The sequence below is a fragment of the Triturus cristatus genome, chromosome 2_1 (genome assembly GCF_964204655.1).
Source record: "Triturus cristatus chromosome 2_1, aTriCri1.1, whole genome shotgun sequence".
NCBI lineage: Eukaryota > Metazoa > Chordata > Amphibia > Caudata > Salamandridae > Triturus > Triturus cristatus.
The window spans coordinates 498,848,491-498,873,238 of record NC_140581.1 but is presented as its reverse complement, the minus strand read 5'-3'; the positions used below and the strand labels follow the sequence as shown (position 1 = coordinate 498,873,238).

Here is a 24,748-nt window from a genome sequence, read left to right as displayed (position 1 = left end):
AGTAATCCCTTGAGTATTTTGGAGTTTTTGAGATATCCCGGATGTATTGGGAATATCCGCCGCCGTATCGTGCTAGAGGATGCATACGCCATGTAAAGAGGTGAGTGAACCGATATTCCCCAGGGTAGGTGTTGAATCTCTATGACCCGGTCTAACCCAGTCGCAATCGTGAATATGTAATCAATTCTAGAGAGACTACTGTGCACCCCTGAGTGGTATGTGTCTTGTCTATCCTGCGGGTATTTAGATCTCCAAACATCAATTAAACCTATGGCATCTATGAAGTCTGTCACCTTGAGTCGTACTGCCGGGGTCTCTGGGTGGCTGCTTATCGAGTGATGCGTCTAATATGGCATGGAAATCCCCCCCCCAAATGAGGTTTCCTTGTGGCAGGCACAACAAAAATGTACCCAATGCTGGGAAGGTTGTTTGCTGGAGTGTCGGTGGGACATATACTGAGGCCACGTTATAGTGACGCCCTTCCCACTAGCATGTCAGCGCTGCAAGGAACCCTCGGTCATCTGTTTTGGATCCAGCGAGTATCAGTGGGAAGTGTTTGTTGACCAGAATTCCCACCCCACGAGTGCCGGAGGTAAATTCAGAGTGGATCGCCATCTTGTATCCCCACCTGTTCAATGCTCTGGTGGCTGAACCCGTCAGATGTGTTTCTTGTATAAGTGCCATCACTGGACCTTTGCGTTTTATGTATTGGAGGACTAGACCCCATTTAATCTGGTCTCCCAGTCCGTTTATGTTCCACGACAGCACCGTGAAAGGAGGGGGCGGCTCCTTAGGGTTTTGGGATGGGCTGTCCGTGGTGTCTGCTAGCAGGCTGTAACGTGCCATCTAACCGTGTAGCCGAATAGGGGTGCGGAGCTTAGTGCGTTGTCCACCGTAATATAATGACATTAATGCCATCTAAGAAACTGAACATAAAACAAACTTAAAAACAAAAACTGTCCCACTTTTTCCTCCCCCCTCCCTGCCCGGCGGACCCCAAACTACCCGCCACCCCAACTGAGCAGAGTGCTTCGTCCCCATAACTAGAACTTGCGTGGGGGGTTAAAGTCCAGCCGAGATCGAAGGCTCCCTTGACGTATTTGTACAGCATCGGCCTGCGTCTTATCAGGAGGTACAGTGACCGCCAGCCACAACTTGGCCATTTCTAAACCCGGTTTGCACGTATAGGGCGTGGGCTGGTGGTAGAGTCAATGCGCTTTTCAAGAGGGGTGAGCTGTAGATGAGTTTGAAATAAGAAAGTCTCAGGTAAAAGTTCGAGGTAACTCGGTCCCCTTTGTCAATGGATTCAGTAGATCGCGACCTCTGCGACTCCTGGCGTTGGTGTTGCTGCTGGGTCCTTGTTTTCCAGGGCTTTGTGGCTGGACGCCATCCGTCCAGCCACTCTCGGGTTTCCTCAGGCGAGGCAAAGAACCAAGTCAAGTCAAGGTATGCTTTATTCGAAATTCATTCATAAAAGCTGGTACAAATATACAATAAAAACAATTCATACAACATTTAAAAAATAGAATTAAATTCCAATCAATGATATCAGAATACGAGACATACTTTTCGAAAATTTCGACTTAATTACTGATCCTATTTATGTAACATACTGTTCTATTAAACAAAAGAAAATTTAGAGAAAAATAGTAAGAATAGATCAATACAAGGGTAGTTTTAAAAAATATATAAGTTAAGATGCAGACGAAATGACATAGCAGAGAATAGTCAGATGACTAGCAATCTCTATCTAAACAAGAGAATAGTCAAATAACTAGCAGTCTCTTTCTAAACAAGAGAATAGTCAAGTGACTAGCAGTCTCGGTCTTATCGACCATGCCCATCCTAGGTACTTTGCAGTGGCTACTGAAATCCAAGTCAAAGTGCTGGTGCATATAATACGCAAAGCGACGATACTACTGGTGGTCCCCAGATTTTTACACATCGGGGCCAGCCAGATACGCCTTGGAGCAGCGTAAGCTTTGCACGAAAATAAAAAGTGGCCGATTGATTCTTTAGTAATACCACAAACAGGGCAGCTGTCACAGGATCCCCCTTCCCACTTAACTGATAGATATCTGAGGGGAAGAGCGCCTGCCCTAAGTTGGAAAAGGAGCTTTCTTTCTCCTGGCTTGGTTATAATGTCCCGGTAGGGTTCTAAACAGGGATACATCTTGGCCTCTAAGAATTCTCCAGTCATAGATCAAGCACTGGAGCTACTCCAATGCCGGGAGGCAACCATCTCCCAGTAAATGTCTTTTAGATGGAAAAATTGCTCTCTCCGGATCTTCCTAAAGTAAATGTAAATGTATGTGTCTTGTAAAGCGCACTGCTGCCCTGAGGCGTCCTGGCGCTGTAGACCGCTGGGGAACCCGTCCTGGCTATCCCTGTGAGATGGTCCCTCCTGGGTATCTCCAAGGTGAAACCAGGCATCCCCGGCGAATGTGGGGGGCCGTTGTGGAGATGAGGCAAGCTAATGCCCAGAGTCGCAGAGTGTGATCCCTGGTTAGAGTAGGCACCGAAGCGAGAATTATCGAGTCCGCTGGCCCTGGTCCACGACCCTGCCGCGTCGGGGATTGAACCCTGGTCCCGGGCCATCCTCTGCTTCTGGGTCTGCTTCCTCTAACCAGTGAGCCACACCAACCAAGCTCAGTCAAAATTATCTTAAGTGATTTTAACCACCCACTTTTGTGGAATACATCAGATCTTATAATGTCTAAAAAGCCCTCGGCATAGTGAAAGAGCACAGGAGTCGTCCATAACCTGCGCCAATATAAGATCGGACGAAGCTTAACCAAATCTGAAACTGCTCTTCTGCCCAAATCATATTTGAGGGGCAACAGAGGGGTGCTTTTAGGGACACCCGTTATAGCCCTGAAAAATGTATTTTCAGAGGATTGAAGCACAGCCACTTTCTCAAAGCCCCAGAGCTCAGCACCATAAAGGGCAGAGCCTAGAGCATGGGTACTCACAAACTTTCTCTCGGGGGCCAATTCTTGATGCAGGGGTGCTAAGAAGAGGTGAAATACAATAAAGCCTCATTAACAAGTGAATGGTTTTTAAAACACCTGTTAAGTACTTGGGTGCGGCGGGGGCTGTGTGTGTTCTCGGAAGCTGTCTCAGCGCGGGTGAGGTGTCAAAGGGTGAAGAGGACAGCAGGGTGAGGTGACGGAGGGCAGCAGGGAGTGAGAGCAGCAGGTGAGGTGACAGGGGGAGGAAGACAGAGGGAGAGGGGGAAGACAGATAGGGAGACAGACAGGGAGACAGAGGGAGAGGGAGGGAGACAGAGGGGGAGGGAGGGAGAGCGAAAGGGAGACAAACAGTGATTCAGAGAGAGAGAGAGAGAGAGAGACAGAGGGAGGGAGACAGAGAGAGGGAGTGAGACAGAGAGGGAGGGAGACAGACGGAGGGAGAAAGATGGAGAGAGGGAGGGAGACAGACGGAGAGAGAGAGAGAGAGAGAAGGAGACAGGGAGACAGAGGGAGACAGAGAAAGGGAGACAAACAGAGTGAGTGAGACAGGGGGAGAGAGTGAGTGATAGAGAGAGGGAGGGAGACGGAGAGAGAGTGGGAGGGAGACAGATAGAGAGGGAGGGAGACGGAGAGAGAGAGGGAGACAGAGAGAAAGGGAGACAGAGTGAGTGAGACAGAGTGAGACAGATGGAGGGAGACAGAGGGAGGGAGTGAGACAGAGGGAGACAGAGGGAGGGAGATGGAGAGAGGGAGGGAGACAGACGGTGAGAGAGATAGAGAAGGAGACAGGGACACATAGGGAGGGAGACATAAGGAGACGGAGACAGGGAGGGATAGGGAGGCAGAGAGGGAGGGAGGGAGAGAGGGAGGGAGAGAGGGAGGGAGGGAGACAGACACAGAGAGGGAGACAGAGGGAGGGAGGGAGAGAGAGAGATGGAGGGAGGGAGGGAGAGGTAGGGAGACAGACAAGAGGAAGGGATACAGACAGAGGGAGGGAGAGGGAGGGAGAGGGAGGGAGACAGAGAGGGAGAGGGAGGGAGACAGAGAGAGGGAGGGAGACGGAGCGAGAGATAGATAGATAGATAGATAGATAAAGATGTGTGAATGCCGGGTCTGGTGGCTCAGTGGACGAAGGCGTCCGCTGCAGGGGCCTGTGTTCAACCTCATGGTCATAGTTTTTTTTTTGCTCTAGCCCCGCCTCCTCCCCCACTGCCCCCGCCCCCACCGGTGCGGCCCTGTTTTAAAAACCATTCACTTGTTAATGAGGCTTTATTGTATTTCACCTCTTCTTAGCACCCCTGCATCAGGGGCGCTAAGAAGAGGTGAAATTCAACAAAGCCTCATTTACAAGTTAATGGTCTTTAAAAGAAATCGCCCGGGCCCCAGAAGCTCCACGCTGCTGCAACCGGCGATGTAAAAAACACCCAGGTATGATGTCTGTAAGGTCCGCGGGACGCCACGGAAGGCTTGCCGGGCCGCCGCCGGCCCGCGGGCCGTACTATGAGTACCCGTGGCCTAGAGCTTTAGCTTCATAAAACTGAAGGGCAGGTTTTACAGGTTTGGTTAAAGATTTTCTATGCTCTGCACAAATAGCACCAGACAATTGCCTATGCCTAAGTGTGGCAATATCAATTTGGTGCCGCCAACTCTTATCGCTAGAAATATGTAAGCCTAAGTATGTGAAAGTATTCACTACTTCTAGCGGGCGGTCATTCAAAGTAATTTTAGATTTAAAATTACGATGGGGATTAAAAATCATAAGTTTTGTTTTGGCTGAATTAACTTCTAAGCCATACTCCCCACAAAATTGATCAAAAATAGACAAGGCACGCTGCAAGCCACTAGGGGTTTTAGATAAAATGAGTGTATCATCTGCAAACATTAAAATAGGGATTTTGATCCCAGCTAAAAAGGGAGCATTCACTTGGGCAGAGAGCATGCGGGCAACAACATCATTGATGTACAAAGTGAAAAGAACGGGAGCCATTGAACATCCTTGTCGAACTCCTCTCTCAACTGGGAAGTCCACAGTTACCGAGCCTAATCTCCCCCCCCCCCCGCTGAATTCTTGCAAAATTGGATTCGTGGAGTCTCATTATCAAAGATAATAAGTCACTAGGTAGTCCCTGTTTCTTAAGGACCAACCATAGTTTAGACCGGGGGACTAGGTCGAAGGCAGCCCGCAAGTCTACAAAAGCCGCATACAAGCTGCCCTCACCTAGAACGACGGTCCTCCATTGCAACAGGGTGAAACGAAAAACCTGGTCCACCGTACTTGTGGACCTTCGAAATCCTGCCTGGAAGGGTGAGAGGGCATTAGTCTCCTCTGCCCAGTCCAAAAGCCTATTGACAATCACACGCCCCACAATCTTTTGAATAGTGTCAATGAGGTTTATCGGTCTATAATTGCCCGGCTGGGACCGGTGACCTTTCTTGAAGACAGGTATAATTACAGCACCCTGCCAAGAAATTGGTACCGCTGCACCCAATGCAATAGCATTCATAAGAAGATGAATGTACTTACACCAGCGCTCTTTATCATTTATAAATACATCAGCTGGGACACCATCGAGACCAGGAGCACGTCCCGAACCTACTGAGCTAAGGGCCATCATAATTTCATCAGCACCAAAGAGGTTGTCTTGGAACTGATTTACACTAATATCTGGCCCCGACAACATTATTTGGCTCAGCGTACTGGTTTTTAAAGAATTTTACCCATTCTTCTTCTGGGACGTTGTTGCTTGGGGGACCAGGTAAACCTGAACTTCCCCATTTGACAATGTGCCAGAATAACCGAGAATCCTTCCTGTCACTAGCTGCCTTTAACTCAGACCAGTGATGCTCATCCCAGGCTTTCTTTGCCTTGGATATACTAGTTTTGTAATCTTTTCTGGCAGATTTAATTACAATAGGTTGCCCAACCTTGATGGCATTACCTAAAGCCAGTCGTGCATCCCTACACTGGTCATTATACCATTTTGCAGGTTTTGGGGCTCTAACTCCTTTGTTTTTAACAGGTTTAAGAAAATAAGCTTTGATTGTACAAAAAAGGGTGTTATGAATTCCTATTATCTTGTCCAAGCCAGTGCTAAGTGATTTAGAGTGCTCTATGGCCAATATTGCTTTATCAACCTGGTCGCTAATATTAGCGATGGCCTGTTGGTTAGTCACTATATTTTCCCACCTTAATCTTCGCATGTCATTGGTGGGGACGGTTAGGGGAGGGACCATCTCAGTGTGGTCAATGGGCTGATTGATATGGGACCACCATTTATGGACTGCGCACAGGGGGTTATGATCACTCTCTATCCGCCAGACAACTTCCATGTCACAGATCAAGGGCCATAGTTTAAGACTACATAAAACGTAGTCGATCCTGCTGTTATATCGCCCGTTGTCAAATGTACTGGTCCCATTTTTGTCACTATGGGTTCTTCCATTTAGGGCTCTTAGACCCTTTTCATAACAAAGGGCGTTTAGACTAATCACGTCATCAGTCCAACGCACAACCAGGGTGAGCTCCAATTTAGGAACTCCCCATTGCCGGTCCTCTTCGTCCCCAAAAAGATAGTCGTTAACTAAGGGTTCAAATGTTCTGTTGAAGTCACCCGCTATAACAATATTATAGTTTAAAGAATGGGTATCAAGGAGACAACCCGAGGCTGTTAAGACCTCAGACCTCCCTCCCTTATTACTCCTAACATAGACATTATAAATATCCAACATTCCTAATTTATCTGGCTAACTTTAAACTCTGGCGGACCCAAATAGTTAATTCCCCCCATAGGTCTCCCCTTTAAGCCCTTTAATGCAGGAACAAAATAATTCAAATATCCCTGCACAAAAGATGGTTCACATGACCAAGTTTCCTGGAATATGCATAGATCAAAATTGTTGACAAAACGTATCCAATCTTCAGATTCCAGTTTAGAAGTCAACCCTGCAATATTCCAGGAAAATAACTTCCCCGTTGTATCCTCAGTGTCAGCCAGAAGGCTGGCAGAAGGCAGAGAATCAGGGACAATGGAAGGATTGATACAAGAGTCTACACTACCTTCAGGTACTTGGATTCTCAACACATTAAGAGTTGAAAATATATCAGAAGATGGTTCAACAGAGGCTGGTGACGAACCCTTGGAATGATTAAGTCAGTCTACATCTTCAAGGTTTGATAGTGCCTCATATCGGTTTCTAAGCGGTATGAAATGGTTGGGCTGGCTGCAAAGTAAGGCCCCTGAGTTAAAGGTGGGAACTGATCGAGGACGAGGATAAAAGTAAGTCAGTTTCCAGGTGGTAATAAGAGATTTCGCATGATTTGTGTGCCAATTAAGAATGTGGCTCACAGCTCTAGGATCTCTAAAATTAACTATAACGATGTCCCCGTTTATATTCTTTGGAGTGTTACCCAGCCAGGATAGACGCCGAACATGTAAAATTTCCCCGTTTATATATGAGGGGAGAGGGCGATTCTGCCCAAGCCAGTGAATCACTTTATTTTTTAACTGGAAATGGCCCTCAGCTACACCAACCTTTAAAGTTGGAACACCCGCAAGAACAACTACCAAGGGGACAGCTTCTGGTGGCAATTCAATAGAAAAAGACCTGTGCATCTTTGTAATAGAGACTGGAGTATTAGCTTTACTATCGCATGTTATGCCTTTTTGTATTGCATTATTCCCTCCCAATGTAACTCTTTCTTCATTTAAAATGGTAGGTTGCGTTAACTTCGGGAAATTGGATCTTCCTTCATTGTTATGAATTACATTATTAATATTTGGGTGATTTCGGGAAATGGACTTTGGTGGTACTACAATGGGGGGTAATGCGACAGAAGCTGAAACAATAGGGGGCGCTATAATTAGCTTAGCAAAATTCCTGATTAATTCCCTATTATCTATTAACAGCTCGACTTTATCAAGCCTTTTGTCAATGAATTTTACACTCTCAACAATAGGTGACATAAGGGATTTCAATAGCTGTTCTATATGACCCAATAACTCTGTAGTAATTGTATCTTTTACAGAACAAGATGCAAACGTAACTTGGGGCGATGGGTTGACAGTAGAAAATACAGGACCTTTGTCAATAGAAACCAGGACAGAGTTACAAGTAGGTTTTTTTTTTTATTCTTTAGCAGCTCAGAATCTACCTTTCTCCTTTTTCTAGGAATTGGGCCTGAATTTTTGACTTGCCTGACTAAATTAGCCTTTTGAGGTAAAGACTCAGTACCTTGAGGAGGTAACCCGTTTAGTGCAGCTGATTCAGGAGATAAATTAAGGGGTATAAGTGAAGCAATTGCAGACATATCCTTAGGTGACTCAATTATGGAGATTAAATTTCGAGATGGTATTGGAGAGTCAACATTACTAGAAATACATAAAGCTTCTTTGTGGGAGGATCCACTCGCAACTGGGGAAGTGTCTAAGTAGGGGGCCACGGGGAGAGGCGTATTTTTAATAAGCTCAATAGAGCTACGACGCTTCGCTCTTAATTCCGCAAGAGTGGCACCCCGTTCGTTTCCCGAGATGACTTTGAATAAATAACCATCAAGGGTCCCCTTGCTTACACCATCAGCCATATTAATAGTGCTAAAGCAATAACCCGCTACAGATGTTACATACAACCAGACCCACACAAACAAACCAATGTATGATTTACATATACTAAATAATCTTTCCAAGAAACAGTAGTAACGAAATAGGAACAGTACAATCCAAAGGTTAGAGTGTAGGCCCGGCCCGGCCTCCCTCGGTACCCGCCCTTTGCCCGGTGCTGCCCGCGCGCTTCCCGCGACGCAGGGGCTGAGTGCAAATTTATGCGCCTCCGTGCGCGATTATGACGAAGGCGGCCTTCCGCCTCTAGGACTCCTGGGGGCTGTAGTCCCTCCTACGCTCTGCGGCCGAGATGGAGTAAGGCTGCGGCGGCGGCAGGAGGGCTAAGAAGGTGGCCAACAACAGCTCCGGGACCAGGTACGAGGTAAGGCACAGGTAGTAGCAGGATACCAGTAAGTTCTGAGGACGCCCGCTCTGCTGGGGCTGAGTGCAAATTTATGCGCCTCCGTGCGCGATTATGACGAAGGCGGCCTTCCGCCGCTAGGATTCCTGGGGGCTGTAGTCCCTCCTACGCTCTGCGGCCAAGATGGAGTAAGGCTGCGGCGGCGGCAGGAGGGCTAAGAAGGTGGCCAACAACAGCTCCGGGACCAGGTACGAGGTAAGGCACAGGAAGTAGCAGGATACCAGTAAGTTCTGAGGACGCCCGCTCTGCCGGGGCGGAGTGCAAATTTATGCGCCTCCGTGCGCAACTATGACGAAGGCGGCCTTCCGCCGCTAGGACTCCTGGGGGCTGTAGTCTCTCCTACGCTCTGCGGCCGAGATGGAGTAAGGCTGCGGCGGCGGCAGGAGGGCTAAGAAGGTGGCCAACAACAGCTCCGGGACCAGGTACGAGTTAAGGCACAGGTAGTAGCAGGATACCAGTAAGTTCTGAGGACGCCCCATGTTTTCCTTTCTGCCTCTACTCATAGTTTTGCCAGGAAGAGCATCGAGTACTCGGGTCCTCAACTCCTTAACTTGTTTGGATACCGCAGCTGTGAAGTCCGGGTATAGCGTGATCACCTGGTTCTCCAGACAGATTGCTGAGGCTATCCTTGCCACCTGTAGAATAGCATCCCGGAAGTTAAAGACGCGTGCTAGAATTGGTTGGGGGGGGCGGGCTTGGGGGCCTTCCCCCAGGTACACGATGCGCTCTAAGAAGCTCAACACTCCTCGATGTTGCAGCTGGTTTTTGATTAGATCCTGGACAAAGGTCTAGGGCAAGCCCTCCCACATTTTCTGGTACGCCAATTATGCAAATATTATTGCGCCCTGAGCGGCCTTCCTGATCGTCCAGCTTGGCGAGGATAAGCTTGTTGTGCGTCTCTAATTGGCGCACCCGGCGTTGCAGCGCAGTCGTATCTGTGGATAGCACCCTCGTCGTGGACTCAACCTCAGTTAGCCTTTCAGACAATTTTGAAAAATCCGTCCGTATCAGAGATATGTCTGTAGATATCGTCCCTATAGATGACTGGACTTGCTGTAGGGCGGCCATGATTTCCACTAGCGTGACAGCTTCAGGGGCTTGCGGTGTGGGAGCCTCCACCTGGACCTAGTTTAACTGCTGCTTTTCGGCCTGCTCCTTGACGTATGCAAATTTCTCCAGCTTGCCAGCAGGTGTTCCACCCGGACCACAGCCGGACATCTTGCCCCGCGTATCCGTTGTCCCACTGGTTGCCGGTGGGGGGCTGCGGCAGTAATCGCCGCTGCCTGCCGCGGTATAGATTGCACCGCGCGGCCTTTCGGGTTTCCCGCCCTCAGAATCCCCTTGTAATGTTGGACTTAAGAGGTGGTGATGTGGCGTGCACTATGCCTTCTAGAATGGTGACGCTATGAGGCCCCTGGTATGCAGGCACGTTTCACAGCCTGGCAATCAGTGCCAGCTTAGTGTCTCTGAGAGAGGTCTATGCAAACGGGGATCGGATCTCCCCAGATGAAGTCAAATAATGGTGCTGTGGCTAGGGCGTGCTGGTGATCGAGGTAGCGCCGGGGTTTTGCCGTCTGTGTAGGGCAGTCAGAGCTGTGGGCGGCTACACAAGCTACGGGCCACCAAGGTGTAGCCACCCCAAGTTGGTGTGATATTGTTCAGAATTGGGGGGGGGGGGCACTCCCCCTGCACTCCTATCCAGCGCTATGGTGTGTTGGGCCCATTAATGCGGTCTCCGTGTGGCTGGGGTAGGAGAGCGTGGTGTTTGAAGTCTCAAGGGGGTCACAATGAGACTATTACCTTCCGGCGCGGCCCAATCGTCTCCTATATTTGCCCCGGGAGGCGCTCCGTCGCCGGTGGGTTTCCGCAAAACTCCGCCGTAGCACGAGCGTCACAAGGCTCCCCCTGTAGATTGAGTCAGCAGTCTGTGGGGCCCCGTTCTAGCCGCGGGTCTTCGTAACAAGACAGCTGTCGGACTTTACTTGCCGCCATCACCAGGCGCCGTCATTCGCTCCGAGGTTGCGGGGAGTAAGCGCACTTGAGGTCCTGGCTTCGGCGAGGCTGGAATGCCCTCCCATGCCACTGTAAATATCTCAGCGGCCAAGCGTCCCACAAAGCCGCAGGGCGTCGCGATCCGCTCCGCTAGCTTTCGGATGATAGCGCTCCTCGTTACAGCCGTATGCATGGAGGATTATTGCTCGGATTTGTTATGGAGGCTATCCCGGTCACGGAGCTTACTTAGGCTGCGGCCATCTTGGTCGGCTGCAAGCCATGCCCCCCTCCCCCCCGACTAGAGCCAATCTTGCTAATGAAATGTAATAGAGGAGCAAAGGAAGGAAAACTCTCCACGTTTTATACATGAAACCTATGTTTCATAACAGTGAGGACATTTCGAAAATCAAGAAAATGAAGATTTGCGAAAGAAGATAAATGAAATTGTAAGTAAACACTAGTCTTATTGGATGTGCATTTGAATTGGTTGCGGGGGGGGGGGGTTGGGAGTTATTTGATAACTGGTTCAAGCTATGTATAATGCACTCAGTAGCAGCAATCACTCAAGGTGCGTTCCCCCGGGGGGAGGGTGGGAGCATTCGGTCCTCGTGACCTTTAATTGAGGCCCCCTGGTTAAGAGCAACACTGGGCTACTGTATACTTAACTGAGCAGGAACATTCAGAAAGCTGCGAAACAAAACTGACATGGTCCGGTGCGCCTTGGTTGTTATATAATTGGAACATGATAACTTATTAAATAAAACACGAGACAAGGTTTTGTATAGCACGCATCATGAACTTAAATGTTTTTTTAAGGGGCTCTCATATGCGGTAATAAAGAAATAGGCAAAGTGAAATTAACCAATTGCCTAGGATCACACAATTTCATTAAGTGGGGAAGCCAGGATTGGTACCAGATTTTCTGGCTTCACACTTTGGAATTCAGCCACCAGATGAGTACGTCTTTCCCTCTCATGTTTTACATTAGAAGTTAATGCTTTGACTAATTCTTGGTGCATGAGAATAGTGTGTTGATGGCATACAGAAGTCACACGAAGGCTCGGTTTGTTGTCTATACCATGCATCTAGTGCGCCTCTCCCTACGCCCACCTTTCATCACCCAAACCCTGGCTTCGCTGACATCCGTTCAGCCCTCGGTCATGCCACAGACAGTACTTTGTGGCACTCAGGGAAATGTACCCATGCTATAAGGGATGAAACGAGTTGGCTGGGTCTGTCACAGTAGTGTTGGAAAACTGGATGTATAATCAAAAGAACTTTATATGAAAAGATATCAATAGGCGATTAATTAAAGAAAGAACTGAAAAGACTTTGCATTATATAAATCGGAATCATAAGAGGGATTACAGCTACAAGCGAAAATCTTAAATGTTCTCAGTGGAACAAGGATACATTGTTGCCCTCCAACTAATAAAAATAATTTGCCATAGTTGGAGCTTTGTGAGCAGTCGAAGCTCTAGGGGTGGGCATATGATCATTTACACAGATTTCTGACCAGTGCCCCTCAAGGAACACTCCTGGTTCTCTCTTTGGACTCTTGGATGCTGCTAATCCATCATCAAATGAGCCAACAGACTGCATTTATATACCATTCATTGACAAATAGGACTTCTTCATGGTGTAATTATGTCACCTAACAAAGTCAGGGGAATGGAAAGGCAGGCTATCTTCACAACCACAACATTTCCCCAGCACACACGCATATCAAATAGCAATCATTCTATGACAGTAGTCCTCTTCTTATTATGGTATTTATTGTTGTTTTGTTCAGTTATACAATTCTTTTGCCTTAGCCAACACGTATTTCGTCGCACAGAAATGTAAAATGTGATTGATTCTAATTACATGTCGGTTCTATGTAATTACACATTAGCATCTATCATCTCAGAATGAGGAAATCTGATCTTAAAATTTCATATAAACAAATCTTATATTGTATCGCCCATAAAATTCCATATAATGTTGGTTATATATCTTCACCCTTAGCCAAAACACATGTGAGAAAGTGTTGAATACCGTAGACATACAATACCTATAACCTTCAATTATAAACAGTGTCAGAAGAAATGTCTACCTGAATATATAGAACTCATATTTAATTAGAATTATGTTTCCACTAATGGAACACTTTGTGATTGCGGACTAAAATGTTCAAAGAAATGCTACAGTCACAAATATGGGCTTATGCAATATATACATATACAATACACCACATTACAAAGGATCTCTTAAGTATTGTACACTTCTTAGCCCCGAGGAAGTCGCCGGACAATTTTCCTTTCTGTGCGACCAAACACGTGTTGGCTAAGACAAAAGAATTGTACAACTGAACAAAAGAACAATCAAGAAGACAATAAGAAGAGCACTACTGTCATACAATGATAGTACACATTGGACTATATAATTTTTTTATCTCCTTAAGGGCACCACTACCCCATGAACAAAATAAATATTATATATATAATATTAATAACAACAACTTAACAACCAGTGAGAGCTCCAGATCACTATGTGGGTGGTGGTTATGGTCAATAAGTGCTCAGATTGACAGTGTGATCTATTCTCTAGGAAGGATCCTAACCATCCTGTTGCTTCCGAGCTACATTCCAATAAAGCCTACAAGACTGGGAAAAAATCTAGTTTACCCAACATCCTTCCAAGAAATGAGTGTGGGATCCATTTACCAGGTCTATAGTCCTGTGCATGTGGGTACTGCTCGCACATTTAGTTTCCACCTGAAATGTGCAATCAGTCAGATATCATCGCGAGCACCGGAGTGTAAAAAAATAATATTAATAATAAAAAAAAAACATTCATATATCTTTATCTATGTGTGTTTACATGCATTCCGGCTACTGTGGCGTGGGACCACAGTCTAACAAGGTTTGGAGGGATCACTTGCTGCTTTGGTAACCCCCTCACTGTAAGGGTTCCAACGGGAGGACTCAAGTTGCCCAGCATGAATTGGTGTTGCAGGAAGCGCGAGGTGCCTTACATCTGTGAGGCAAAGGAGGGGCAAGTGACCACGTGAGTAGCAGTGGCCACCGTCTTCTACATCGACTTAAGGGACCCCACAGGAACAGTGAGGCAGCTGAAACGGGCACTGATGAGGCCACCTAGGCTGAAACGCGTCTGCCCAGCGTTTCAGGGAGATTGCAGTGCCAGCGCAGAAAAATCAATAAATCCGCTGTTTTCCCTCGGAGCTGTGTCACACTCTTTTTTTAGTAAAAGGGAGGCTGGACGTTATATATAAATATACATACATACATACACACACACACACACATACAGACGTCTGATATGGTTTACGTCTTTGCCCCCTGGTCACAAGTTCATTCTTTAGACAGGTGCAAGGGTAGCTTTGATGTAAGGTTATATCACAAGGAGTGAGAATAAATCAACCATCTAATCAGGATACCTACAACAGAAATTCTGCGAGTATGGTAGGTGCTATTAGAAATAATTTAGGCATGATGAACTGCATAATTATGTTTTGGGAATGAAACAAGTTAAAAGTCCTTCTTAAACACTGCTAAAGTAGAACCTCCTTTTTTTTTTTTGCTGTGGAATACACCGAATAAAAGGAGTTCAGTGATTACTAGATACTATTTAAAGCACAAAGCCTTTTTTAGCTTATATGTGTACAGGAAGCCGTTTTCCTTCCCTCACTCATGCAGAAATAAGGAAAGTGCTTACTTGGGGGATCTAGTATAAGGCAGCAACACAAGCAGCACTGTTTAGGCATAGCCAGCGATAAAGCCAGATGGGTAAAAATATATAAAAAAATTTGTCCAGATAAAAAGTTATTAGTAACAACTGTACTAATAAACATGCATTCATGCTTCACACCCATCAATGGAGATGGGGGAAAGAAAAAAGAAGCTTATTTACTTCATACCCCAACTAACTGTATCCAAGCACTCCTATTCTGCCAGACCTACAAACTAAATCATGAATTTTTCCCTCCAGACTCTCAGACCCAGTCGGTACAAGCATGATTTAAAGTAAGTTTGATTGAACTCTCCACACTACTGCAATCTGATAACAATGCAATATATCATCCAAACATTTGAATAATATGCATTCCACCCATTCCTTTAATCAGAGACTATTAGAAAAGCAATTAAATATTCAAATAAGCAGTGGCAGCAACAACAATTAAAGTTTCCTCTAGCCTAGAAATTGCATACAGCTAATTGGTAAACTCTAATAATGCTGTATAACAGACAACTAACTAACACCTATTACCACTGCAAATTCTGGGGTCCAAGGAAAATCATGCAATCGACCGACGCATTAACATGGGTAAATAAACACTATGTAAAATCTACAATACAATCCACGTCTGGGGTGGACCTTTGTTAACTGAAATTAGCGTACACGAATATATATTTTTGGGGATTGTAGCATTCAAAGAGGAGGGTAGCCTAGTACATTTTCCATTAATTCTCTCTTTTCTTGGAAAAGGGGAGTGCGAGATATTAATTGTGACATAGCTGAACGAACTGGGGCCTACTTTATGGAAGCATTCTCCAGGTGCAAAATAGAAACAAACGGACCTATGAAAGCCCTCTCAAGTGAATCTGTTGGCATCAGATTGTTTAACTCCAGGATAGCTTTGAGCAATGTTCGTAGAGCAAAAGAAAAAAAAATAGCAGCGAGTGGCTTTTGGTAAACTAATTTCCTTATCTGGTGGCTCCCAGTAAATTAATTTCCTTGCTCAGTTACTTGGTGGGGTTGGTTGTTTAGTCATCAAAATAAAAGCTTGCCATATCTTTTTGAAGTTGTGCTTCTGGCCTTCCTGGCTGTGGCTAAGTAGATACAAATCCTTCACCCACTGAGGTTAGCTGCTTGCTCTCCTGGTAAGGAAAGGTAGATGCGAACGTGTGAGGGCCATTTTTATGTAACGTGTTTAAAACCCCTTAGGGTTATCCCTATGACTCCATTTCTACTTTTTTTTTTAAATGAAAGAAAAAAAAAAATCTACAAATGTTCACTGGAGACAAGTAAAAAAAAAAGTTGGTTATATTAATTCTTGTAAAAGTGCTCTATGATTTCACTGATGTGTATGATTCAGTGCTTATTTCTGACAATAAAGATGTAAAGAGACAAGCCTCAACTACCCAGCTTTGTCACAGAACAAACAGATTTTCAAACGGACATCACAGTTAACTATGAACTACAAACCAAGCCTTCCAATTTTCCGATACATAACAAGGGATCAATCCCAGCACAACCACTAAATACAGCCTTTAAACCCTTCATGTCAGATACCTCTGCTTTTGTTGAACCGCAGACAAACGATCGTCTTTCCTTTTTCCTTTGTTGGTCTCCTGGGTTTTCTTCAAGTTTTTTTGTCTGGCGAGTTCACGCTGGTTTCCACCTGCAAAATGCAGATATCAAATAAGCAAAACTACAAGTTAAGCTACTGAAGAACCGGTTTTGGAAGCTTTCTTAAGACTCTGAAAAAGATAAACATAGGCATGGCAAATTATTCACTTATAAGTGCCCTCGTAAGACTTTAGAACATATATGGTCACCTAAAAAAGTTGAAAGTGAAGTTATGGATAGTATTCAGTAGTTTTTGACTGAATTCAACAATTCTAGTAAGCTTCTCAACCATTAACTCGCTACTCAACCATTAACTCACCACTCACCTCACCGCTTACAACATCAACTAGTATTTGCAAATGCAGGTCTTGGCCCTTAAAGACTGAGCATCTGGCGCATGGTTTATGATTTTTAACAGCAGTTGCATTTGAACGCATGCTTCTGATACATGTTCACATGTAGGCCCATGTCGGCAATCTTGGAATGGATTTCTCTCGAAGAAGATCAGTAGTAGCAGGTCCCTGTGCCGAGTGGTGGGGGTAGATGGACGAATAGTAAAATATAAAAATAAATTACCTGTCAGTCCAGCACCATCAACGCTCTTCTAACGAGCATAGACTCCCAGAATCCCTTGCAGCCAATCCGGACACTACTCTGATTCAGGAGAGCAGCGTCAGGATTGGCCTGAGCGCCAAGGATTTGCGCTCTCAGTAAGACTGGGAGCCTGTACTTGCTCTCTCCAACCCAGCAATGCAGCTGGTGTTGGAGAGAGCTTCAGTGTGCGTGAAGCATTGGCAGGTCAGATACAGCCGGCTAAACAGTCATGCGCACTGACCAAAGTGCCCACCACTCTCCCGCCAACTGCTCCCCCCTCCCCGCGATGGCTCCACCCCCAAGACTTGCTTGGGAGAGAAAAATGAAATGATAATAAACCAGGTTTATCATCATTATATTATTCAATTTTTGCCGCTGCTGGGGATGGGGGTGGGGGGACGCGATGCCCCTTTGCCATAGGGGAGGAGCCGCCAGTGAACAAAACCCATTCCAAGATGGACACCCATGTGTATGCATTCATCATGGGCATGTGTGCTCTGTGACATGTATGTATTGTGACATGCAGCCATTTTTGCGTCTTGCAGTCTCTTGCAAGATCTTTTGTTACATTACAGTGGGCTCAGAGACCGCCCACTGCTTACTCATTTGCTTGGTTATTTGTCAGCTTTCACTTCTTGTGTCTCTCCCCTCTGGAACATGGACACATAACAGTGTCTTGCTTTCTTAGGCAATACTTTCTTTTCAAGCAGTCTGGGAGTGTGTGTTTTCAGCAGTCTCATATGTACTTTTTGCCCTGTTCCTCCCCCATTCCTCTACTGTCCACCCATCCTCAGACATCAGTCTGCTTCCCCAAGCCCCTCCCACTCACCCTTCTTTGATCATGTGCTTCTCCCACTCCATCGCCCATGGGCTCCAACCTAACCCTCGCCAGCCTCTTTTTGTCCAGGTGCCTCCCTCAGCCTATTAATTATCTAGGTTTCCACAGTCTCTCTTACCTGCCTTCTCCCCCACCTGCCATTCTCTTCCACCCTCCCTCCCTGCTGCCTCTAACCAATCCACTCTCCCTTCCCATCCACTCTTGCCTGTCCCCCCCCCCCGGTCTTCTCTCCTTCACCTTCACTCTGTTGCCTCTTCCCCTAACTCACTACCCCCACTTGTTATGGGACAAAGCAACACAGAGGTAGGACAAATGGTAAAGAAGGATGTGCAGGGGTGGTTTAAGAGAACCAACAAGAGAAGATAGGGAAGTGCAGTTAAAAATATTTATAGATTAAAAAAGGCAGGCTGTGCTGGCTGCGTCAAGAGCGTTTTAACAATAATTTGTTGGCTACGCTGCTGTAGAGCATGGCAACAAATCATTGCCAAAGCGAACAGCTCTTATAGGCGAGACCTACTGGCATGGCCAATGATATAAGCACATTTTCATGCCCGAGAAAAGCAGGTATGTCCTCACCACTTCCCCCTTCACATCACACAATTGCCTACCGTTTTAAGATCTTGCCTGAGGCAGTGCATGCGCTGTTGCTTGTGAGACATTTTGTTTCCATACAGGAGTCATAGGGCCACCACAATGCCTACCATTCGTTGGCTTCATTGTCAGTTTTAACTGCTGGCTTCTGATTAAGCAGGGAGTGCTGGATTAACTTTCTGGTCATGCATTTCCTTCTGAAAGGAATGTTTTGTTTTATGGTAGTGTCCTTCTTTCAGTATTGGCCTTTTTTATTTACTTGCAGCACTTGTATGTGTTTTTAGGTTGTCTTGCTACATGCGGTTAAATTCGCTGCCCGTTTTCCTGTTTAGGTGTATGTCCCATTTTGCTTTTATTTTCCTCTGTTGCCATTTGGTGCAGCATAAAACCACCAGCAAGCCACAGGTTTCCAACACCTCTTTTAACAAGGATTTCAACATACCTTGATGGCTATTGCCATTTAAAAATCACTTGTTTAGTTTGTAACAAACTGCTTTTTAGCAAGTGTTTTATGACTTGTAGGGTTGTCTTGAGTATGATTAAGTTGTTTTCTGAAAAAGTCGCACAGTAAATATAAATCAGTTTATGTTTGCACCATTCTAGCAATAAAGTAACATATTGTAAAGTGCTCTTTGGCCGCTCATGTTGCAGTTCCTCCCATAGCATATTATCAGAACAAGCATTTGCAATACAATAGGTCTCGCATTTACGGGAGTTTGAGCTGTTGGCCTTGTATTTATGTGTTGTTTTTAGAACAGAGGCCCCAGCCTGTAAAGAATCATACAGGTGGCATGTGGGCCAGTTTACCTCTCATTTACATACGCTCTCAACCAAAGTGCTCTTGAATATGGAGTTTCCAGAGATAGCCAGCAAAGTGTTGCTCTCCAAACAAGCTTGCTCTGGGAAATAGGCATGACAAATTTTAAAGGCAGGTCTCTAATGCAACCACCTGGGAAAGGACAATCTCCATCACTTTCTGCCATCCAGGAAAGCCCATGACTGCAGTGACAAAGCCATTCTTTCAGTAGGAGATGAACCGTAGCAAAGATAGGTGCTACCAAATGGTCAAAGAAGTTTGAGGTGCTTTGCTAAATCTAATTTGTTTTGCGAGTCCAAGGAATTAGGGCTGAAGATTTAGACATTGCCCACTGGTCGTTTAAAGCCCTGTCAAACTGCAAGCGTCTCCTCCTTCAGAGGCATAAAAGAGGGATAGTTGAATTCCCATCAAGTCCCAAAAAATTCTGTCCTTTGCCCCTTCCTCATATAGCGAAACAGTCAGTCGAGAAATGCTCCTTGCCACTCCCAGGACTCAATGGTAACCAAGATCACCATTTAAAACCAGACAGTGTCTGACGTAGCACTGGTACAGCATGTGCATATTGCAACATAAAATGGGCATAAACCAAGTCAAAGTACTCTTAGCACGTTGGTCTCGGAGGGTGAACTCCTATTGCCACTGCCCATTCCCCACAGAGCCACAAAGCAGACATATGGACCTAATCTGCCCATGTGGATCCTCATTGGTCAATCCCAATCACCAAGATGGAATCTGCAGCTTTACCAGATCTTCTCTGTCTTCCCATAAATTAGAAAATCACATACAAAAGTACTATACCCAATATTTGAAAATAATACAGATCCCTCAACAACCAAATCTCTTTGCTCCACATGAAATCCCAACACTCAGATTTTGGTAGAAAGACGCCTTAAAACTCGCACCAACTATACAGAAAAGTAGCACAATTCCTAGAGGGAAAGGTATACAGTTTTGCAATGATTTGCCTGCGTTTCTGAAGCCCTGTTGTCCCCAGACTACCTTCAATAATGGAATGATTTAAAGTATTCAATTCCAGATCATGAAGAACAAGGGGTAAGGTTAAATATATGGATTTCCACAGTCCTGTTCTGCCCGGGATCCCCCAACAAACAGGTACGGACCACAGCGTGTTTTAGTTGATCTCGTGCGGTTTATTGGATAGATTTCAGCAGTATCATCGACAGCAAGTGCCCAGCATGACGCGTTTTGACAGCCGAATACATATATATATATATATTCCACCAAATGCCCAAGAGCTTTTGAAAGTGCACACTCGGCAAGCTGAACTTTTCGGTTGTTTTTTTCCAAGGCAAGAGCTGGCGCTGATATTCCTTGAGCGGAGCGGAGGCACAACAAGCGCTGCCGCTTGTTCTTGCTCCTCATTACACGAATGAGGAAGACGGGGAAAACAAAAGGCGTGTCAGCCATTGTTGAAGCTAAACGCTGTAATAGCAAAACAAGCCTGACGGAGCGTGGCGCGCGTGCGCGCTTGGGGGCGGGGGAGCGCATTCCAGGAGGGGGAGCGGACCCTTTGAAGTGCTCCTAAAAAGCGGATTGCATGGCGGCACGATGCGCGTGATTGTGCGCGTGCTAGCCATGCAATCCGCTTTTTGGGAGCACTTTTCAAACCCGCTTTCTATAGTCTCGCTTTGCGATCGCTTACGCGATAGCAAGGTCGAGACCTAAAAAGAGTCACACCTATAGTAGGTCCTGCTATCGTGTCGTAATTTGTAAGCATTATTCACCCGTAGTGGGCCCCAGAAATCAGAACGAGCCGTTTTGACCGCAGTTTGCTGGATGGGACTACTAAAGCCAGCATGCACTACAGAACATCGAACAGCCCACTGAGGGTGTGGCATGAACTTAACCAATAAAGGCAACCAGAACTGCCTGCACGAGTCTTTTACTAAGCGACCTCTGATGAAAGGCAGCAGCCTTGAAACGCGTCCGGTCTAAGAAAAATTAATCCAAGGAATATCAGCGCCAGCTCTTGCCTTGAAAAAACAACCGAAAGGTTCAGCTTGCCGAGTTTGCGCTTTCAAAAGCTCTTGGTGGACAATCTATTATATATATATATATATATATATATATATATATATATATATATCTATAATCAGAAGAAAGGAGGGTGGACTCTCGTGGCAGGGCTTGTGCATATATTGCAAGAATGTTGAGGAACAGTTTGTGCTGCTATCATGGCAGTCTTATTGCCTTTAGAAAATGCTTCAGAGAAGTGTCTTATAGGGAGTTGTGCACGGTTCGTTTTTAAAACACAGTTTTTAAAGATCATTTAAAAAGGTATGCTTGCAGCCTTAATGATTTAAGCATATGTGCCAGCGATCTATGCATTCAAATGGTGCATGCTGGTTTGTAATTTATGAAGCTAGAGTTGTTGGAGATGAATTAACACTCATGGGCAAAGAAAGGTGGGTTTGTGATATATGCGTATGTAGCCACAACATTAGTCAAAACGATTTCTGATTGATAAGATTATAACCCAAAGTTGGGGGCTGGCTATATAATCATAAGCCTGCTATAGATAACTAAGCTGGCTACGAGAAACTATAAACTGCTCAGATGTAAAGGGGTTATGCAGACAGTTGAGATAACTTGTGGTTTTGCAGGATAATTAAATGGGAGGTGAGGGGGTGAGGAGGTCCAATGGTGGCAAATGCTTTTGCCAGAACAGATTACCTTATTATTCCTACCACCCACCGTTCCATCAGGTTTCCCAATAAAAGTGGCACGTCACTCGTGTGGGTGGCACAAGTACCAGCGACAGGCAAGGAAGGACCCAAAACGTATTGCGGAGACATCAAAATTACCTATAACCAAACAGCTCACCTGGGTTTTTGGCCCCGGGCTCGGCAGCCAGCTAGGGAAATCTACCAAACCCACCCATTTCTGCAAACTAGACACCTGGGGGAGACCAAGGAGGTATGGCTTCTATGGATCCCCCATTGTTTTCCTACCCAGAATCCCCTGCAAACCTTAAATTTAGCTGGGGGGGGGGGGGGAAGCATTTACAACGCAATCGGTCACGCCTTTGGAACCTTATAAGTATTTACCTATGCTGGATATTATCGCACATTACTGCGTATTGTCTGACGTGTGCAGCAACTACTGTTAAGAGGTCTTAGCCCTCTAGGAGAGTTCACATTGCAGCAGCATCTCACACAGGTAGGGTTCATTGTCAATCTGTTGTTCCTTCAGGAAACTTCCAGATATCTCAAGCAAGACCCGCAGATTGTAGACTGGCTACAAAGTGAACTGCAGCATCTAGGTTGACTGCAGTAGTGACATGGCCCCTTCTTAGCTTTACGGAGCCTTTATGCTGCCACCCAGTAACAAGAGCGGCAGTTTTTAAGCTTCCCCCCACCCCCCGCACCAGGAGCTGAAGCCATTATATTGCTTGCAACCAGAAACCGGTCCTAGGAAGCTTGTTTCCGGTCCAGGGAAGACATGGCTTGGCAGTTCGGGCTGGACTGTTCCCATGAGGCACAGGGTCAGACTGATTTGCATTTGGCCATGTCTGAACTGGGGTGGCAGAGTGGGCTAAAGAACGGTGATGGATTAAACCCAGATCAGTTGACTGGGGGTGAGTGCTTGCAATGTTCAACACTCCGTCCATCATTTCCTTTGGTTTTGCCATTATATTGCATGCAGCTGTTACATTACCTGTATGAAGCAAGAACTGAGTCTACACTAAGTACTGCGTGGCCTGCTGCCGCCGACTGTTCAAGGACACGCTCTGAAGCGAATGTTACAGGACACTCGTATTCGAGCCCAGCTATAGCAGATCTCTAATGTTTCGCATTCACTGCAGATGCTTTATTTCCCGAAGCGGAGCATGCAGCCGCGAGACTGCTGCAGAATGCCCCTGGACACTGCAACACCTGGAGATTCTCTGCTGCCTTCAGGTTCTTGACTAACTGCATTTATACTGCAGTTGTGGATGCAGACTTGGTAATATTGTCATCAGGGGGTGCAAGTTCTGGACTAAAGGTAGCTAGCTCTGCCCCCGACTGTTAAAGGCCTTTGCAGTTAGCTGTATCCGCACTTCATACCATCTGAAAGGGGCTACTAGCTTTGCTAAAATGCCATTTCTCCCTCACATACCATCCCTCTCGACTTACAGCCCACGCCACCTTTCAGGATTGGCAGAGTGGCCACTTCCATCCGTTCGCACGGTCGCAGCCTTGACAGGAACGGGTTATGCGGGCACTCAATGTTGCAAAGATGAATTATTTTCACAAATGCTCAAATCTGCTGCAACGTCTTGTGGCATGCCATATACACTATACAGCGTTCCGGGTTTGTGGTTCATACCTACTGCTACCTGTGCACAAGGTGTTTTACCCTTCCTCCCCAGTGTACACACTGCGCTGTAACAGAAAAGGCAATATATTAACAGCACCACGCAATGTGTGCAAAGATGACATCTTCGTCTAGTAAAGGGGGGGGGGGGGGGGAGGGGGGTGGGAGAGAAGGCAGTATATTAACTCTGCACCAACAGTGTGTGAGTGGATGACATCTTCGTCTAGTAAAGTGGCTGCGCGCACGCTGTCCTCCATGCAGTTCCCCGAGGTACATTGTGGTTTTCCTCTACACGCCATGCATGTGATAGGTTGCAGTTAGTGTGACGCAGCTCCGGAGTCCTTGATACTAGCCCAGTGTGGAACGGGTACTTCCCTGCTCCCTGCAGCGTGTTGTACTTGCTCAGCACACCCTTTCCCAGCTGCAGGTCGCTCAGCTCACAGACTCTGCGTGACTCATGCACAGCAGCTCTATGTGCTTCACACGTCACGCCTTGTGAACTTGGCCTGCCAGCCCACCAGATTTTTTTGTACTTCTTGTCTGGAGGTTTAGACTTCCTTCCCATTTTTTGCACACTGTACTCAGATGGCAGCCGGTCCAAATGGCGATGCAGTGCTCAAGAGCACATCTTGGCCACACAAGGTAGGTGCCCCAGGGATCCCGGGTTCAAGTATCTTTGCCTTCATGTCTTTCCTATTGTTTCCCCGATGAAGAGAACGCTCATTTTATAGAATTATTTCCACGGCGTTTCTCTGCAGCAATTATTCCGTCCCTAGGCGTCCTAAAGGGACGGTTTAAGGTGAATGAGGCTCACAAAGAGGATGTCATTAGCACAGGATCACAGGAGTTGCCACTTAGGGAATCCAGGAACATAGAGCAGTTCTTCAGAATTCAGAGGTGACGAGGCACGTATTAAGACACATCTCCATGCCACGTGCACATCAACTTTCACCCTGCAAAAATAATCAAGCTATCGCCATTAAGGAGTGGGGCAGAAGGGTTGTGCTCAACGAGAGACATGCACATCGCCTGTCCAGGCGCACATGGGTTGTCTCCCTTTGGGCACCAAACCGACAACAATAGTCTCGCCGAGGCGACAGCGCGCATGCGCTGCATTCGCCAGGCGAGACCTAAAATTTACTGTTTACACACATTTTTGCGCAGGATCACTATGCAGGCACAAATGTCCTACCACTCAGCGTTCCACTTGTTGTCCTGAGTAAAATGATCCCTCAGTTGTGTGGGTGGTGCAAGGGC

At 46.3% G+C, this 24,748-nt stretch overlaps 1 protein-coding gene across 1 annotated transcript in view; it reads right to left on the bottom strand.

The window, feature by feature from the left end:
- The window catches only part of SERF1A (small EDRK-rich factor 1A), a 59,018-nt gene that overhangs the window by 13,662 nt on the left and 20,608 nt on the right, over window positions 1–24,748 (bottom strand). Inside the window, exon 2 of the mRNA XM_085632360.1 lies at window positions 16,278–16,386. Coding sequence (XP_085488486.1) covers window positions 16,278–16,386 — 109 coding nt within the window. The remainder of the gene's footprint in view (window positions 1–16,277; window positions 16,387–24,748) is intronic.